Source organism: Hypanus sabinus, chromosome 8, assembly GCF_030144855.1.
Source record: "Hypanus sabinus isolate sHypSab1 chromosome 8, sHypSab1.hap1, whole genome shotgun sequence".
Lineage (NCBI taxonomy): Eukaryota > Metazoa > Chordata > Chondrichthyes > Myliobatiformes > Dasyatidae > Hypanus > Hypanus sabinus.
In genome coordinates, this window is record NC_082713.1 from 143,203,824 (window position 1) to 143,224,034 (window position 20,211).

Consider the following 20,211-nt stretch of genomic DNA (forward strand, 5'->3'; position numbering starts at 1 on the left):
CTGCACTATGCAGATGTCTGTGCTCTTGTGGCCCATTCTCCGGAGGATCTTCTGACTGTGCTTGCTGTGGTGGTGAGAGCGTACAGCAGGATGGGCCGGACTGTCAATACCATCAAGACAGAAGTGGTTTGCCAATGGAGTACTAGTGTCCCACCCACCCTACCTGCCTTCACTGTTGGTGATGAAAAGCTGTCAGTAGTGCCATCTTTCAAATATCTGGGAAGCATTCTGTCTGAGGATAGCAGCATTGACAGCAACATCCAGAGCTGCGTTAAACAAGCATCAGCTGCCTTTGGGAAACCGGTGTAGAGTCTTTAAAAACAGGAGCCTTCGTCCCTCCACAAAGGTTGCTGTATACCTGTGGTAAACTATGTATACCTGTCTGGACACGCCCCTCTGCTGACTGCTCCTGTGGCTCCTCCCACAGACCCCGGTATAAAGGCGATTGGAGGCACTGTACCTCCCTCAGTCTCCAAGATGTCGTGGTCCCTTTTGTTGCTAATAAAAGCCTATCGTTCACCTCCCGTCTCTGAGAGTTATTGATGGTGCATCAATACCAAGCGGTCTGTGTCGCCACCCTCCTTTATGGCTGTGAAGCTTGGGTGACCTACAGCCGTCACATCAAGTCCTTGGAGCGCTTCCACATAAGCTGCCTTCAGCACATCCTGGGAATTACTTGGCGTGAGTGGGTGCCTCACATCGTAAAGACCAACTGCAGAAGTATTGAGGCCATGATCACCCAGCATTAGTTGCAGTGGCTGGGGCACGTGGTAAGGATGTCTCCATGTCAGCTACCCCGCAGAGTGTTTTACGGCCAGCTACATCATGGTCAGTGCTCAGCTGGGGGGTCGAAGAAGCGCTATAAGGATCAGATGAAGTATACTTTAAGGAACTGCAAGATCATTTCTGAGGACTTGGAGGATGTTGCTGCTGACCGTATCTCTTGGCGACAGCTGTGTAGGGATCGGATTCATATTCTGGGGATGGAAAGAACAACCAGAAGACAACAGGAGAGAGCCAGGAGAAATGCAGCCATGGTTGCCATCACCACCACCACCACCACATATACACGTCCCATATGCAATAGAGCTTGTGGGTCCAGGATAGGACTGTATAGTCATCAAATATCTCACCGTTAAAGGAGTGGATGTCATCATTGGATTCTGATGGACAACCAAAGAGAAGATGTATTTATTTTTTAAAATAAGATACAGCATGGAATAAGCCCTTTGAGCCCTGCCACCCAACAACCCTTGATTTAACCCTAGCCTAATTGGGACAATTTACAATGACCAATTTACCTACTAAATGGTACAGCTTTGGACTGTGGGAGGGAGGCAAGTGCCCAGAGGAAACTCACAGGGAGAACGTACCAACTCCTTGTAGACAGTGGCGGAAAGTGGAATTAAACATTACTCTTTTGACAGAGTAAGAAGTGAGCTACCAACATTTTCTTCTATTCAATGAAGCATGATTACTGGTGATAGGCCAGCTAAAGAGAATTTACAAATGGGCTATTGGCTATAAATTCTACTGAGCTGCACAGTTTTTGTTTGAGGTATTTGGGAATTTTATCTAAAACTTAATCCTGTTTGTAGAAAATATGATTCTGTGTACCATAGGCTGAGACAACCTGTGTTGTTGATGAATCAAAGGTGGTGATGAATCAGCATTTCGGAGGGAGATTGAAAATCTGGATGAATGGTGCCACAATAAAAAGCTCACTCAATGTCAGTAAGGAGCTGATTAGTGACCTCAGGAGGAGGAAATTAGACGTCCATGAGCAAGTCCTCATCAGAGGGTCAGAGGTGGAGACAGTCAGCAACTTTAAATTCCTCAGTATTATCATTTCAGAGGATCTGTCCTGGGCCTAGCACATAAGTGCAATTGTGAAGAAAGCAGGGTAGAACCTCAACTTCCTTTGAAGTTTGCAAAGATTACATATGACATCTAAAACTTTGACAAACTTCTAAGGGTGTGCAGTGGAGAGTATATTGACTTCTTGCATCATGGCCTAGTATGGAAGCACCGATGTCTTTGAATGGAAAGTCCTACAAAAAGTAGTGGATACAGCCTAGTCTATCACAGGTTAAAACCTTCCCCACCACTGAGCACATCTACATGGAGTGCTGGTGCAGGAAAGCAGCATCCATCATCAAGGACACCCACCACCCAGGGCATGCTTCCTTCTCACTGCTACCATCTGGAAGAAGGTACAGGAGCCTCAGGACTCTCACCACCAGGTCAGGAACAATTATCACCCCTCAACCAAAGGGGATAACTTATTCGCCCAGCTGCTGAACTGTTCCCACAACCAGTGGAGTTATTTTCAAGGACTCTTCATTTTGTGTTCACAATATTTATTGCTTATTTATTTGTTTGTTTTCTTTTGTATTTGCACAGCTTGCCTCTTGCACATTGGTTGTTTGTCCATCCTACTGGGTGCAGTATTTCATAGATTCCATTGTGTTTCTTGGATCTGCTGTATAAGCCCACAAGGAAACACAGCTCAAGGTTGTATATGGTGACATATACAGTATGTACTTTAATAATAAATTTACTCTGTACTTTGTAAATGCAAGGTGCCAGATATCCATTTGTAACATTTACAAGGCTCAGAGGACTCAGTCTAAACTTGCTTACATCCCCAGTCACCAATCACTTCAGACTTCCAAGTATTTTGAGGCTTCGAGGCCTTTACCTTCAAAGATGCACTTGTAGATAACTGTCTTCTTGTAACCAGACATTCAGGTGTTTGTGGTAGGCTTTCAAAAGAGAAACATTAACAGAAATGTCTTGTGTAAATCACTTCAAATGTGATGTTTTGTCCATGATGGTCCTATTAAAAATGTTGCATCATGTTCCAGCTGTGAGGACCTACGTCTTTGGCGTTGTTTTTCCTATTTAATCACTCAGGAATAGTTTGAAATGGATATCGCTTTGTATAACTGTGTATGTTATTAAAAGCTGAGTATTGATGAGAGGTGAAAGCTCACTTCTTCCCATGAGTATAAGCTAATGCATTGCATGTTGTTGACTCTTTCATAGTCTTAACTAGCGTCAAAGGATGCAGAAATTGGCAATGAGCATTTTGTTAATTTTTGGACATATTGATGTTCCTGAGAGATTCCGCAAAGCATTTTTGTTTGTGTTATTGTGATATGTATCGCAGATGTGAAGGTTATTCTATAGTGATTCATAAAATTTTAAGACATCTTGCTTTGAATTGGAGTTATGGTTGGAGTAAGACACTATAAGTATTTAAGTGAGCTCGCATTACATTGTATGGCGAGGCGGAGGTGGGTCCCTACCAAAGGAAATGTGGGACGCTCCTTCTTCTGCTTGCCAGCAGGTCCCCTTGGGCAATGTATAGTACCTGCTTAGCCCCCCACCTCCAGTCAGGGTCAAGTGAATTAGAATTCTATTTTTTACATCTATCTCACAACTTGTGGGAGTAAAAATCTTTATGTTGCATCTCTGTAGATGTATGTATAAGCAATAAGGAAGGGAAATGTGGGAGGATATTGCCCAAACACTAAGATTGTATATATAATTGTTTTGTGTACATGTATGTACAGTCAGATATGCGATCAGATCAATGTGTATTGATCAATCTGATGGCCTGGTGAAAGAAGCTGTCCCAGAGTCTGTTGGTCCTGGTCATAATGGTGTGGTACTGTTTGCCAAACAGAAACAGCTGAAACAGTTTATGGTGAGGGTAACTGGAGTTCCTGATATTCCTCCGGGACCTGTTTATGCACCTGCTGCTGTAAATGTCCTGAACAGAGGACAATTCATATTCACAGATGGGCTGGACTGTCCACACCACTCTCTGCAGTGCCCTGCGATTGAGGGTAGTACAGTTCCCGTACCAGGCAGTGACACAGTCAGTCAGGATGGTGTCCCTGTAGAAAGTCCTGAGGATCTGTAGACTTATGCCAAACTTCTTCGGCCGTCTGAGGTGAAAGAAGCACTGTTGTGCTTTTCTCCCCACACAGTATGTACTACTCAACCTCTCAACTACAGTCCCATTGATGTCAATAGGGGCTAGCCTGTCTCCTGTATTTCATGATCACGTTCTTCATTTTTCGGCATTGAGGGAGAGTTTGTTTTCTTGTCAGTGCACTGACACAGTGGTGCCTTCTCCTTTGTAGGCTGTCTCATCATTCTTGGAAATAAGGAATGTCAATGTTGTGTCTCTGCAAATTTGATCTGCAGATTGGTGCTGTGCATGGCAATGCAGTCATGGGTATATAGGGAGTAGAGGAGGTGGCTCATGACACAGCCCTGGGAGGGCTCCTGTGTTGAGGGGCAGAGGTGAGGGTGCCCATCCTTGCCACCTGTTGGCGATCTGACAGATAATCCAGATCCAGCTGCACAAGGCGGGGTGCAGGCCATGGACTCTGAGCTTCTTGTTGAGCCTGGGGAGAATTTATGGTGTTGAATGCTGAACTGTGGTCCAAGGACGGCATTCTAACATAAGCATCTTTCTTCTCCAGTGAGGACAGTGTGTGTAGTGCTGTGGCAATGGGTACGACAGTTGATCGGTTCTGTCAGTAGGTGAATTACTGAGGCTCCAGTGTGAGTAATAGCATGCTGCAGATGCAGGTGGTGGATGGTCGTATGAGCAGCTGGTGCGTAAGTCCTGGTTATGTGACCACTGACGCCAGGCAGACAGTCTCTGAAGGGTATTGATAATGGCTGGGGTCACCCATCTTGTAAAGACACTCCCTAGAAAAAAGACATTGGCAAACTACTTCACAATTATGGTCATGAGACCATGATTGCCTTTGTCTATGACACAGCACATGATGATGAACTTTATTTACGGTACTGATGTCCGTGAAGATTTTGCTTTCCAATAAAGGCACCATGAAGTTAAAAATGCAAGAGCATAAAATCCCATGGAGAGGGTCTTGAGTCACATCATCCTATTTGGAAAAAGATAAGAATTTCTACAGCATGAGTGATACTAGACATTAATTCCAGAGTTCATTAACTGGATGATTGGAGATTTATATGATTAGATGCACATTTTTCCTAAGGCATTATAGAACAAAATACTCTGCTGAGTGAAATCCAGTAAAAACAGTGGATTTTATTAAATCTGTTTTAGCGAAATGTTGTTGTAACCACCCACAATTATATTTTACAATTATTTGCAGCTTATTCATTATCTGCTCAGTACAAATCTTGAATCTGATAACTTAAGTTTATAATAATGCTAGTTCAATCTACTGAGACAAATGTAAGTGAATCCTGGCAGATATTTGAATAGGAACCCAGAACTGCACACAAGTACCAAATTACCAGAAGTGTATATATAAATTTATTCAATATGCACAACACGCTGGAGGAACTCAGCAGGTCGGGCAACATCCATGGAAATGAACAGTCAATGTTTTGGGCTGAGACCCTTTGTCAGGACTGAAGAGGGAGTGGGCAGGGGCCCTATAAAGAAGGTGGGGGAGGGTGGTAGGTGCCAGGTGAAAAACCAATAAGAGGAAAGATCAAGGGGTGGGGGAGGGGAAGCAGAGAAGGGATAGGCAGGAAAGGTGAAGAAGGAATGTAATGGGAAAGCACTATGGGTAGCAGAAGAAGGCAGAACCATGAGGGAGGCAGAGTGAAACTGGGATGGGGGGAGGGAATTACGCCGTTGTGGTGATGGGAGGATGGGGTGAGTGCCGAAGTGCAGGAAATGGAGGAGATGCGGGTGAGGGCATCATTGATGACGGCAGAAGGGAAACCATGATTCTTAAAGAAAGAGGACATTTGAGATGTCCTGGAACAAAGGCTGTTATGTGGAACAGTCTATGTACATAACCAACGATCCAGCAATTATCCTCCGCAACTTCTGCCACCTTCAACAGGATCCCACCACTAAACACATCTTTCCCTCTCTACCCCTCTCCACTTTCCACAGGGATCATTCCCTCCATGACTGCCTGGTCCACACGTCCCTCCCCACGGATCTCCCACCCGGCACTTATCCCTGCAAGCGTAAGTGCTACACCTGTCCCTACACCTCCTCTCTTACCACCATTCAGGGCCCCAAACAGTCCTTCCAGGTGAGGCAACACTTCACTTGTGAGTCTGTTCAGATCATCTATTGCATCCGGTGCAGAATGGTAGGGTGGAATCTGATTTAAAAACTAGACAGAGTGGATGTGGAGAGGATGTTTCCTATAGTGGGTGAATCTCAGACAAGAGAGCACAGCCTCACAATAGAGGGAAGAGAGATGGGAAAGAATTCTTTGGCCAGAGGGTGGTGAATCTGTAGAATTCATTGCCACAGACAGCTGTGGAAGCCAAATCATTGAGTATACTTAAAACAGAGGTTGATAGGTTCTTGATTAATCAAAGGTTATGGGAAGATGGCAGGAGAATGGGGTTGAGAGGGAGTAATAAAGCAGCCATGATAGAATGGTGGAGCAGACTCAATGGACTGAGTTGCCTAATTCTATTCCTATGTCTTAAGTCCTTATGGTCTTCTGGTATTCCCTCCTTTATCTTTTGTGCTGTTTGGCCTTTTAGCTTTTGAAGGAGGTGTTTCTTCACATTCCTCAGAATGCTGCAACCAGCATCATTTGTAAAGTGTGTCTTAGTTTGTTCCTTCTATGAACACACGTCCATACAGGGCAAAGTTGAACTGGTATGTTACTTCTGATGCATATACAGACCAAATCGTTTTGAAAAGGTCAGCTCTTCTGCATCAGCAGTTGTATTGAGCAGCTTCTAAAGTACATAAATTCAAGCTAATCATTCATGGATGAATGCCAGAATAGTTAGAAATAATTCCCAGATTATGATCAATTAGCACATGAATGTGGAATTAAACCTATTTTTGTCATTCATTTGCCTGAGCATTATTACCAATGAAATTAATATTTGATACAGACATTTAAGTCAATACTAATTGGAATCTGTACAATGAATCCCCATGCTTCCATTATATGTGCTTTCAATTAATTCTGCAGGCATCTGGAGACTAGAGAGCATTATGCTGGCAACATATCTTTTGTTTTATAAATTCCAGACAAACAATTTTGCAATGTTCCTCCACTTGTCAAGGTTTGTAACTTCAGAAGCTGGATCTGGTGTCAATCAAAAACAGTTAATAGAGAGTGCTACTCTGAAAGGCTTCCTATTCAGAGGAAATTATTAAAGGCAATTTGTGAGGCTCTTGAAAATTGTGCTGTAATTGTTGGATCATTAAATAATAGCACAGATAGCCCTTTGGTTATTATTGCTGTTCCAGCTCTATGATACAAAGATCCTGCAGGGTTTCTTTATCCTTTCATTAATTTTCCCATTCTCTTTTGAATGTTGATATTCTATCTTCCTTTCAGGCAGTGTATTCCAGCTCTCAACAATTCAATGACTGAAATTAAATGTTCCCTTTTCTCGCCCGTAATACTTTCACTAACAATTTTAAATCTGCAACTTATCATCATCGTACTGCCACTACATAGGTACATTGTCTCTATTTACAACCTGAGAACTTACCATGATTTAAAAGAGACAATGGGATTCTGGGCTTGTAGCAGATGTTTGTTACCAGCCTATTTCATAAGGTGGAAACAAGAGACTCGGAAAGGTCTGTGAGGACATGAGGAATTGGAGATAGGCCCTGTTTATGTGAGAACTGGCTGGAAATCAGCAGCAGAAATAATGTAATTTTCATGCTTTCTATGAATGCAGTAAGCAGCCCCAGTACAGTCATTGATGTACTAGAAGAAGAGCTGAGGAACAAGGCCCTGTTTCCACAAATGGGGAGAATTTTGTGGTACCATGTGAGTTCCTATCCTCCACTTTTGCTCTGGAGGAAGTGAGTGGAGTTGAAGAAATTGAGAACGTTCAACCAAGTGTCGGTAGAAGGAAATTCATTGGATCTTAGTCTAAGATATTTTTCTAAGTTCTTTAATTAGTTTGGAGTTGTGCTTTTCAGTAGTTTAGTGAGGATTTCTGAAGGCAGACTCAAAGTACATGGTTAATTTCTTTGCATTTCTCTTATAGCCCAATATAACTCCTTCTCATCCCAGTCTTTAAGAGGTCCATGTTTACTTAGCTAATATTTTATCTTTTTGACGCCCAAAGAACTCATCACATTCTCATTTTAATTTTATCACTAGATTACTCTGCTATTCTACTTTTCTTTGATGTCCATACCTTAGCCCTTCTTTGCCGAAAGTTTCACCAATCCTCAGGCTATTTTTTAGCAAAGTAATAAGGCTTTTCCATTACCTATGCAGCAAAACTCCAATAAACCACTCAGAATCCCCAATGGTTAGGCATCTATCTCACTTTGTAATGTTTGCAGTGGGCTCTGGTTCCCATGCTCCTTTGCAACTCACCAGGACCAACATTCTGTGTCCTCTCATTGGGTACCAAGTTCCTGTGCTCCATTCAAACTCACAAGTTGCATATTATTAATGATACTGTATATTTAAAAATGTAAATTAAAAATGTGGCATTTTTAATTTAAAAAGAAGTGAAATCCAGTTGACTGGAAAACCTGCAACCACTTCACCAATTTGCTGGGTTATAAGTTTAACAATACCATCTTTAATATCTCCATGGTTGACACACCATCCCTTTTATTGCCTTATGGGGGTTTCTTTTATAAATTATTTATAATTCTTTAAGTGTTAACTATTGGTTACTTAATATTTTTTTCTTTTTACCTTTCTTTTTAACATAGATTTTCAAGTTTGTCAGAGTGAATTTATGCCTTGTGTCTTTTTAGTTTGCTTTATTAAGATTTAAGACCTGGCTTCTGATCCAACTCTATTCCTTGCATCTTATAAAATCTACCTCTTGTTAAAATCCCTAAAGGCTCCTTAACTATCAGAAGTTTGTCCCTGCACCATACAGGATTTAAAATAGATTGTTTCCTTGCTGGTTTCTCAACATACTGATCTATAAGCTCCAAACAACAAAAAAATCCGCGGATGCTGGAAATTCGAGCAACACACATAAAATGCTGGGGAAACTCAGCAGGCCAGGCAGCATCTATGGAAAAAAAAAGTACAGTCAACGTTTTGGCAGGACTGGAGAAAAAAAATCTGAGGATCTATAAACCCACCATTTTTTCACTCTAATATTGCTCATTTGGTATATTTGATATATAATCTATATCTATTACTTATCTATCTCTGGAGGACAAAATTGTTTTTGTGCCTATTTGCAAACCCTACTATTTTATGTTTTGCTGCATGCTTTTTCACAGACCCACTAAAACTGATACTGCTACGTGATTTTCTAACTGAAGTCCTTCTTTGTTACCTTTAATCGATTTTGTTTTTTTTATTACCATGATTGCCCTATTTCATTTTTCATTTTACCTTTTTACAATAGCTGGTGGGCTATCTTCAAAGGACTCTTCTGCTTTGCTTGATTTAGTTACAGGATTGTGTGGGAGATTTTCATTGTTTTACTTGTTATTTTCATTTATTTTTATTTTTTATTTTTGAGAGAATATTTTATTAATCTTCTTCCTAATGTTCTTCCTATTTCATTCTACTCACAAAGCACATTAGTTACAGTTCTACAAACCAAAGTATTTGGGGTGATGTGATTAAATACATTGTGTGTCACTGGTTTATTTTTCTAGTGTTCATGAATTATGAAGTAATTCTACACATTCAAAGAGTATTTTATTGCATTGATATCAATTCTCAGAATCAACTATGTTTTTAGAGAAGCTGAGTACTTGCATTAATCCAATTAGTCCAAAATAAATATTAAGAGTTATTTTTAAAAGTTAAGAATAAATGTTTTGGGCATTTGAATGATTGACAATTACTGGTCCTGAATTTGGAGGGATTCTGAATCACCTTTCTTATTTCCAGATTAGAGAACCTATCCCAAAATGCAGAGAGATTAGTAAATGTTTAGAACTTTGCAGAAATTTTAGCGGGGGTTTATAACAGCATCAGGCAGCATGAATCCTGAGAAGGTGTTTCAGTTGCTAAAATGGTGACATTTGCCAGTGAAGCCTGAAGCCACACTGTGAAAAACGCTCCTTATGCAGAATGTTCTCTACCATTATTTGAGAAGTCCTTACAAGGGATAAAATTACTTCATGCTTAAGGTCGCCCTGTTTTTTAATTTCAGGTGTGTAGTATTTTCTAATGTGTATATTAGCACATTATTACAAATAGATTTAATCAAAATTTGTATAATCTGTAAAATATTTTATTAAATCAGCTACTTTATCCATTTAACAGCACAATTATAAATATTAAGCTTCTTGAATTTTGAGTTTGGAATATTAAGTTTGGATAAGTCCAATATAGAACTGAGAGAAATTATTGGTCTTCAGGAAGAATGCTCAGCCCAGATGCAGGATTGTGACCCACAGCACTGGCAGTTTCTTTCCCTCATAGATGCTGCACAACCCATTTAGCTCATCCCGCAGATTGATTGTTGCTCCAGGTTCAAGCAATTCATGCAGCTCCATTCTTACATAACTTACTCAGTTAATCCAATATCTAAGATAATTGCTGAAAAATAACCTTCTGGACTTCATCATTAATATTGTAATTTTTTTTTTCTTTCAGGCCTCCAGGTGGTATTAAACTCAATCATCAAGGCTATGGTCCCATTGTTACACATTGCTTTGTTGGTGCTGTTTGTAATTATCATCTATGCCATTATAGGATTAGAACTCTTCATGGGTAAAATGCACAAAACCTGCTTTAAGAATGGAACAGGTAAGAAATCTGACTATTATACAATGTGTACTATTTAAACTATTTGTATATCCTGCAGCAAATTACTATTTTGTATTTCTTTGGAAGTAATGATCATTTCCATTTATCATTGGCGTTAGAGAGAGTGGATATACTAGTTGTTATCCAAAATTCTATAGCATCTTTGGAACGTAGCAAGTGTTCTTCCATTACTACCTACCAACCTGTGATTATTAACTGAACAACCTGGAGACTTTTTTGGGATGTGGGAAGAAACTGGTGCACCATGGGGAAACCCACACAGTGACATGGCAGAGAACACCAGAAAGCAAGATCCCATCTGGGGACGGCAGCTTGAGTCAGTAGCTCTATAAACTACTATTGTGCTGCCCTAGAGGATTGAGAGAGTTGTGTTTTGAAAGCACTTGTCACCTTCCTCTTTCTCTTCATTTACCAACAAGGTATTTATCTGGTTTATGACACTTGTCTCTGAGCCTTTATGTGAGACCATGTGCGACTTTACTGTTCCCACCCACCCCTTTGGATGCTGGTATTTTTCTATCTTTGCATTGCAAACTTCTCTTTGGGCAGTGAATGATTCCCACCAAAGCCTGATGTGTAGTGAGGATACATTCCAGCTCAAGGAACTGCATTAGATTTAAGGCAGATCTGAAGCAGAAATCCTAACCCATTATAGTTTTGCCCTGTAATCTGCTCCTTCCAACATGCCTGCCCTAGCAGAGAGTTTCATCTGTTATGGAGTGTGACGATCAGGTTGTTTTCTCTCATCATCCAAAAGCACATTTTTATAAATCAGTGCTTTCCTATTGTTGTCTTTTTACTTGTTCAATAAATGTTAGGACCAAGGGTTTGGAATTAATTTCAGTCGGCTCAAATTAATTAATTTCAGTAGCTATCTACTGAAGGAGTTAAATCTCAAATGAGGATGGACCCCTCTAAAGGCATGACAAAGCAGTGAAACACTAAAACTACTATTCATGACCTGCTGATTTAAGGAATCTAAAAAGACCATTATATATATTGAGTGTATATTTGTTGCATTTGCTGCAGTAGCCCATCTACTTTGTTTGACATGTTGTGCATTCAGAGATGCTATTCAGCCCACCACTGTTGTAACCCATGGTTATTTGTGCTACTGTCACCTTCCTGTAAGTTTGAACCAGTCTCCCTTACCTCTCTCATCAACAAGGCTGCTATGCATGAACATCCCAGAAGATCAGCAGTTTCTGAGATACTCAAACCACCCCACCTGGCACCAGCAATCGTTCAACAGTCAAAGTCACTTAGATCACATTTCTTCTGCATTCTGGTGTTTGCTTTGAACAACAACCCAGCCTTTAGTCATACCTGAAAGCTTTTATGCATTGAGTTGCTGCAACATGATTGGCTGTTTAGATATTTGCATTAACGAGCAGGTGTACCTAATAAAGTGACCACTGAGTGTACAGTATAAGTCTGGCCTCAAATAGCACTCCTCAATCCCCTTGACTCTCTTCTTTGCACTCAACACCCAAGACCCAGATTGTACCAGAGGTCCCATTCCTTCCCGAGACAGATGACTCTCAACTTTTAGCCATTCAAATGCGCTAACATTGACATCATCTACAAATCATTCACCAGTGCATACTTAGAAAGATTTTTGAGATCGACACCAGGGTGAGAGTTTGGATGTCTGGGCAAGTCAGTGTTGACAGTCCAGTGTTCAATGCCTTTACTGAATTATCACAAGACACTGAAAGCATGTCTGATGATTTGACCCTTGGAAACCTGTGGCATATCACAGTCTTATAGAGTTTATTGCAGCATTGGTTTGGGGAACTGCTTCTCAGATTTGGCACCAGGTTGGCTGGTGTGATATCAATTACATGTAGTATTTAATTACATTGGTGATTGTAGGACTTCAGGTATTGAATCAAATTGGGAAAAAAAGCTTGTTTGCAGTAGTTTAATGTTATGTATACATTTGAGTTGTTTTTATTTTTGTTTTCAAAACCACTATTTCTAATTATTTACTATAATTTTATATGTGTTTACATTTTCTACCCAGCTTTTCCCCCAAGTTTTCAAAGATGTTTAGAAGGTGATATTAGGATCCTGTTACCACTGAGATGCATACATGGGGTGCCAGTACTTTGGATGAGCACAATTTATTATCTGAATCCAGCTAATAAATAAGGATAGGGTTGCAATAATTGCAGTGGTAGAGATGATGATTTTTTCAGGATGGACAACTGAAGCCCCCGGTTTCCTTGGCTGCGTAAATCTAAGGAAAACACTCTCCGGTCCCGCCAAACCCATGAGATTGAGACAGTTCTCCCGCCCAAACCCTGATTTGTGTGGCTGCTGTGTAATTTGCTGTCGTATTACAAATTAGTGCCACGAAATGACAGACAGTACACTGCATATGATTAAAGGAATTATATTAATGAATCTTAACTAAAGGGTTAGTAAAGAAAAACAAAAAGAAAAGGGCCCATTTTAATTAAACAGTCAAATGTGCACAAGTTGGAGCCCATCTTGAACTTCTCTATCACTCTGTGTTGGGCCCTTGGTCTGCGTGAAGGCACACACCACCTTCCAAACGTCGATCGCAATCCACCTCGAACAAATGGGTCTCCCACCGGGTCATATCCTACAACCGGCTCTCCCCAGCATCTTCGCTCTTCATCACCCGCTGAAACAAAACCCCAAGGCCAACCTTAGTGTCCCTCGCCCGGAAAAACCTCCCCTTAGTTCCACCATCCTAAATGGATGGCACACATTCCTCATCATCCCTTATCTTCAACAATAACCTAAATAGGCTGAAAGCAGAGAAGACTGTTCTTACAGAACCACTAAATTAAATACATACAGCATAACATTAAAGATATGAACCAGGGTATTACGCAACTAACAAGATCTAGCCCGGAGCTTTAAAAATTGGTTTATTACAATGCTGATAAGGGTGTCTAATACAATGGATATTAAGTTGCAAATAAACTAACCTTGATGTACTTATCGCATTTACTCTTAGCTATTGATTGATAATTTCAGTGACTGATTGGCAGATGGCTTACATGCATCATAATTGGCCTTACAATTTGTGGATGTTCAACAGTAGGTGTAGCAGGCAAACCTTTAATGCTTGGAAACTGTAAAGAAGTATAACACATAGGGAATCATTTTATAAACCTATTACTGCAAAACAGTGGGCAGTAAAAGGCTGTGTGAGAAGCTTGCAGTATGGAAAAGTTAGAAATCCATTTGTTAAAGTTGTGAAGTGGCCCACTAACGTGTGAACATATTATGCTCTTTTATATTTGCACAGTATAATTATGTCATTTATTAGGTATTAAATTTGTATATTTGATCAGAACTGTTTCCCTGAGCATTTGCTCATTGTGAAACCAGATAGCTTTATTTTGTCTTCTCTTTGGCCATTTGCAGCCACAGGAATTGAAGCAGCAAGCAAACAGCATAAATATACAGCATTTTTAGGACTAAATGGGGTATTACTGTTATAAAATTGCATTTGTTGGAAGCAATGGAATGGTGGAGTTCATTGAGACATGAAGTCTGGCACAGGATTTATAGGCAGAGGATGATGTATATCTGAATAGCATTGCTGTAGGAAGATAAACTTGTCATTTCAGTTGATGCCAGACCTTTCAGATTCCTAATCTGTAACTTTAATTCAGCTTCCCATTCCCATTCCAACATGTCAGTCCATGGCCTCCTCTACTGTCACGCTGAGGCCACACCAAGATTGGAGTAGCGACTCCATATATTCCGTCTGGGTAGCATCCAACCTGATGGCATGAACGTTGGTTTCTCAAACTTCTGGTATTGCCTCCCCCCCCCCCCCTTCACCATTCCCAATTCCCACTTCCCTCTCTCGCCTTCTCCTTACCTGCCCATCACCTCCCTCTGGTGCTCCTCCCCATTCTTTCTTCTGTGGCCTTCCGTCCTCTCCTATCAGATTCCCCCTTGCAGCCCTGTATCTCTTTCACCAATCAATTTCCAAGCTCTTTACTTCTTACCTCTCCCCCCCACTTAGCAGTTTCACCTATCACCTTGTGTTCCCCCTCCCCCACCTTCCTGCTCTGAATCCTTATCTTTTTTTTTCTCCAGTCCTGATGAAGGGCCTTGGCACAAAACATCAAATGTTCTCCTTTCCATAGATGCTTCCTGGCCTGCTGAGTTCCTCCAGCATTTTATGTGTGTTCTTAATCTGTAATGTCTGGCTATGCTTCTGTAAAATTCATATGATAACTAGTTATAATTGAACAGACTAGTTACATCGGAATCAGAATCAGGTTTATTATCACCGACAGGTTTCGTGAAATTTGTTAACTTAGAAGCATCAATTCAATGCAATACATAATATAAAAGAAAAAATAATATTACAGTATATGTATATTGAATAGATTAAAAATCATGCAAAAACAGCAATAATATGTATTTTAAAAGTGAGGTAGTGTTCACGGGTTTAATGGCCATTTGGGATCAGATAGCAAGGGGAAGAAGCTGTTCCTGAATCACTGAGTGTGTGCCTTCAGGCTTCTGTACTTCCTAACTGGTGGTAACAGTGAGAAAAGGGCATGCCTTGGGTGCTGGGGGTCCTTAATAATGGACACTGCCTTTCTGAGACACCGCTCCTTGAAGATATCCTGGGTACTTTGTAGGCCAGTACCCAAGATGAAGCCAACTAAATTTACAACCCTCCGCAGCTGCAGCTACATGCTGAACATGCTGCTTGTTGGCCAGTCTTAACTGAAGATATCCCATTAGTTACACCATTCAGGCTTCCCAGAGTGACCAAAGTATCCGGTACTCTGTATGATATTCCATAATCGAGGTTTGGAGTTGCAGGAGAACCAAAGTGAACAGAACAAAAAACCTACACGCGAGTTGGAGATGAAAAAAGATGAGGAATAATAGGACAATGAAGGTTTGCAGAACAAGCAAACTGGGAAAACTTCAACTGGGTTACCCAATGGCAAATCCCTTTATAATAGACACTGCTCTAACAATTATCCACAAACCATTAGCACAAAGTTTGAGTGATTCTATCAAAGAATAGCTACTTCATATAATATTTTTCCATATGCTTGCATGTGTACTCATGTGGAGATGCAAAGCATAACTTTTCCTTCTGCTGTGCCTCCAGTGTGCTGACGCCTTTACCTGCAGCAGGGGTAGAAGTCCGTTACCACCTCTAGTTGCACAGTTCCTTTGATAATCATATGTACATTTTGGATTCCATAGGAATACCATCATTGACTGCTGAATTGTGGGGTAGACTATGTCATCAGGTTATAAATTAGGTCCTGATTTGTGATAGAGGTTATGTGGATAGGAGGAAAGTGTTTTGATTAAAGCTCTTTTATGCTGTCATCCAACTATGGGTCAGCAACTAATTTACTCAGGAGGACTTGGATATTAATGCAGCAATGTAAAAATGAGGCTAAGCTATCTGTGTGAACTCATTTCATCACCTCATTTGGTATCATACATTTTGCAATATTTCCCCCTTCTTAATGCTCTATGCTGCACTGCTGCAGTTGAATAAAACTCCAAAATTATGACACCCTGTAATGGCTTATGTTCACTCAATGGATAAGTGCAACGGCTTTTCCACTTTAAAAAAGCTCCTGCACAGGCCTCCTGTCATTGTTGGACACGACGGACAATCACCCACAATGGATTTAGTGAGGTTAGCCATCAAGAAAAGCATGAAATTGCTCAAGGTAATTAGCTGTGATTCAAGAAGAAATGCAGATTTTGAAGAAGTACATTGAAGGTAAAAGATGTGTTTCTAAGACAAGTGAATATACTATGCAAGGTGATAAAATAAACTTATGGGTAGGATGATATCAGCAAAGTTCTTTTCAGCTGGTTTGGTTAGAGCAGTTAAACTACAAAGCAATCTGTATGCTTTTAAATGCAGTGCACTCAGTAACCTGGTACTTGTTTCTCATAGGCTCTTTCATTTGTTTTAAAATACCACTCAATTAACTCTGTATGCATATTTCAGTAGTGTCTTTCCGATGTAGCTAGCCATTTCTGATCTTTTTTTTTATTTATGATTGTTATCACCCGTACTCATTGTTTACAAACCTGAATTCCTCCACCTTCTGCTTTTTTTTTAAACTTAACCATGTCTTCTATTCCAAAGAATTTGTGCTTCACTGGTATTTTTACTCGACTTGTTTCTCACTGCACCTTTTTAAAACTCTAAGGTCTTGCTGTGCTTCAACAGGTAGGTAGTCATTTCAGGTTTGCTTAAAACTTCCTCATCACCACTGTTTGTAACTCTGAAACATATAAACTAATTGAAAAGAAAGTGAGAGCCAGGAATGTGGGTCTAACTTTGTCTTTACTTTTAAGAGAAGTGTGTATGTTCGATGGAGTGGTGTCATGGTGTATGCAATTCATGTATTTTTACATATAACCCATAATAAGTTATTTAAATGAACAAGAATGCTTAATCAAACAATATATATTTACAATATTACTCAAATATTAAATACACATGTACCATGTAGCCATTTTCAAAATCCATTGTCCAATTTGTTTTCTCCTTTTTCTAACTGTAAGTATATCTGACTTTTCAAAATGAGCTCAAAGATGCTGCAGTGAGATTTCTTCTATCCTGACTATGCATCAAACTGATACATAGTGCTCATAAGACCCCCCTATAAAGTTCTAAAAGTTAGGGTGTTAAAATGTCATTGACAAGTATGCTGAATTTCCAGGCTGCTTACATAATTTTAATTGGGTTTCCTGTCTGAATGGGTTTACTTTGGATTTGATATTAGGATTGACGTAAATGCTTAACTTCTCATGAACAGTTGATGTCAAACATACAGTAATTATCAGTGTGATGTGATTAAAAGTTACTCTATTGCCTTTCCGGTTTGAACCAGGATTAAAACAAATACAATGTAGTTTGGACCAAGAATGAAATGTTCTTAAATACTCTTCAAACTGTTTGTTCTCCAGTAATCAAAGAACCTTGTGTGATGTATTGGATTGTGTGTATTTCCAAAGTTATTTAGTACACTGTTCAGGGAGATTGGTAAGTAACAATAAGCAATATGTCCAAATGTTGTCTTGACTATATGACCCTCAGCATTGTCTGTGTATTCAGTGAGCTTGTTTCTAAAATCAACATTTTGTCATTGTTTACAAAATACATGATATGCAATCAACAAATGTCATTTATAATGGAAGGAAATCAATGAATCAAATTTTATGGATGGCTTAACTCGTTTCCTCTGTCTGAAATATATTTTAAAAATCTTTTACTGCATACAATTGTTCCATAATTATTCTGGAAGCTGATTGGATTAGTCATTGTACAGGCATTTTTCCTTATCCTAACTACCTGAGACAACATTAAAATTAACATTTAACATTAATATTTGTTAAGGTAAATTATTTGAGATTGGTTTAAAATTATAAAGGACTTTTTTCTATATATAGTGGTTAAGCAATTTCTGAGCTCATCATACTTGCTTTAAACTTGTGACATTTTTTAAAGAAAATTATAATTTTTTTTTGTTTTCTGCATTTTGACCTACTTTACTAAAATTCTGATGTAAAACGTCTGTATAACAAAATCCTTTTAATCTCCTTTTGTATATTGAAGCAGACAGATTAAGGATTCTGATTTTTGAAATTTTATTTAAAAATACCAATGAATGTACCAACATGTAAGAGGGCATAAAATTCTCTATAAGTTTGATTAAGCTGTTGTACACGTGGTATAAGTAATGATTAATATACGGTACATATTCCAATATGTACAAGTTTGAAATTTTATGAAGTTAAATATCTTAATGCCCTTTAGCTTACAAAATGCAGTTAGATGGTGTTCAAGAGGTAAATATAAAATGTGGCCTTATTAAGCCAAATTCTTAAAAAAAAAATTAGAGACCTGGTAAGTCATAGTCATAGCATGGAAACAGTCCCTTTGGTTTAACCTGTTGCTGCTAACCAAGTTGTCTTTAACCAGACTCATTTGCCTGCATTGGACCCATATCCCTCTGGTTTGTATCCCTGCACATGTCTAAATATTTTTTAAACATTATAATTGCATCTGCCTCAAGCACTCAGACCCCCACCTTTGCATTTTTCCCCTCTCACGTTAAACCAATGTCAATAGACAACAGGCAATAGGTGCAGAAGTAGACCATTCAGCCCTTCAAGACGGCACCGCCATTTTGAGATCATGGCTGATCATCTACTATCAATACCTGGTTCCTGCCTTGTACCCATATTCCTTGATTCCCCTATCCATAAGGTACCTATCTAGCTCCTTCTTGAAAGCATCCAGAGAATTGGCCTCCACTGCCTTCTGAGGCAGTGCATTCCAGACCCCCACAACTCTCTGGGAGAAGTTTTTCCTTAACTTTGTCCTAAATGACCTACCCCTTATTCTCAAACCATGCCCTCTGGTACTGGACTCTCCCAGCATCTGGAACATATTTCCTGCCTCTATCTTGTCCAAACCCTTAATAATCTTATATGTTGCAATCAGATCCCCTCTCAATCTCCTTAATTCCAGTGTGTACAAGCCCAGTCTCTCTAACCTCTCTGCGTAAGACAGTCGTGACATCCCAGGAATTAACCTTGTGAATCTACGCTGCACTTCCTCTACAGCCAGGATGTCCTTCCTTAACCCTGGAGACCAAAAGTGTACACAATACTCCAGGTGTGGTCTCACCAGGGCCCTGTACAAATGCAAGAGGATTTTCTTGCTCTTGTACTCAATTCCCTTTGTAATAAAGGCCAACATTCCGTTAGCTGTCTTCACTGCCTGCTGCACTTGCTCATTCACCTTTAGTGATTGATGAACAAGGACTCCTAGATCTCTTTGTATTTCTTCCTTACCCAACTCTATACCATTCAGATAATAATCTGCCTTCCTGTTCTTACTCCCAAAGTGGATAACCTCACACTTATTCACATTAAACGTCATCTGCCAAGTATCTGCCCACTCACTCAGCCTATCCAAGTCACCCTGAATTCTCCTAACATCCTCATCACATGTCACACTGCCACCCAGCTTAGTATCATCAGCAAACTTGCTGATGTTATTCTCAATGCCTTCATCTAAATCGTTGACATAAATCGTAACCAGCTGTGGCCCCAATACCAAGCCCTGTGGCACCCCACTAGTCACCACCTGCCATTCCGAGAAACACCCATTCACCGCTACCCTTCGCTTTCTATCTGCCAATCAGTTTCCTATCCAAGTCAATGTCTTCCCCCGATGCCCTGAGCTCTGATTTTACCCACCAATCTCCTATGTGGGACCTTATCAAATGCCTTCTGAAAATCGAGGTACACTACATCCACTGGATCTCCTTTAGTTTTACACTCACCTTCATGTGGGGTGAAAAATTCTCTGACCATTCACCTTATCTATGCCCCTCATAATTCTAAATATCTCACTAGGATCACACCCTCAGCCTCCTGAACTCCAGAGAAAACAGCCGCAGCCTATTCA

General features: G+C 40.0%; 1 protein-coding gene across 1 annotated transcript in view; it reads left to right on the top strand.

Moving 5' to 3' along the window:
- cacna1c (calcium channel, voltage-dependent, L type, alpha 1C subunit) overlaps positions 1 to 20,211 on the top strand; it is a 615,084-nt gene that overhangs the window by 228,917 nt on the left and 365,956 nt on the right. Inside the window, exon 6 of the mRNA XM_059978076.1 lies at positions 10,563 to 10,715. Within this exon, the coding sequence (XP_059834059.1) occupies positions 10,563 to 10,715 (153 nt within the window). The remainder of the gene's footprint in view (positions 1 to 10,562; positions 10,716 to 20,211) is intronic.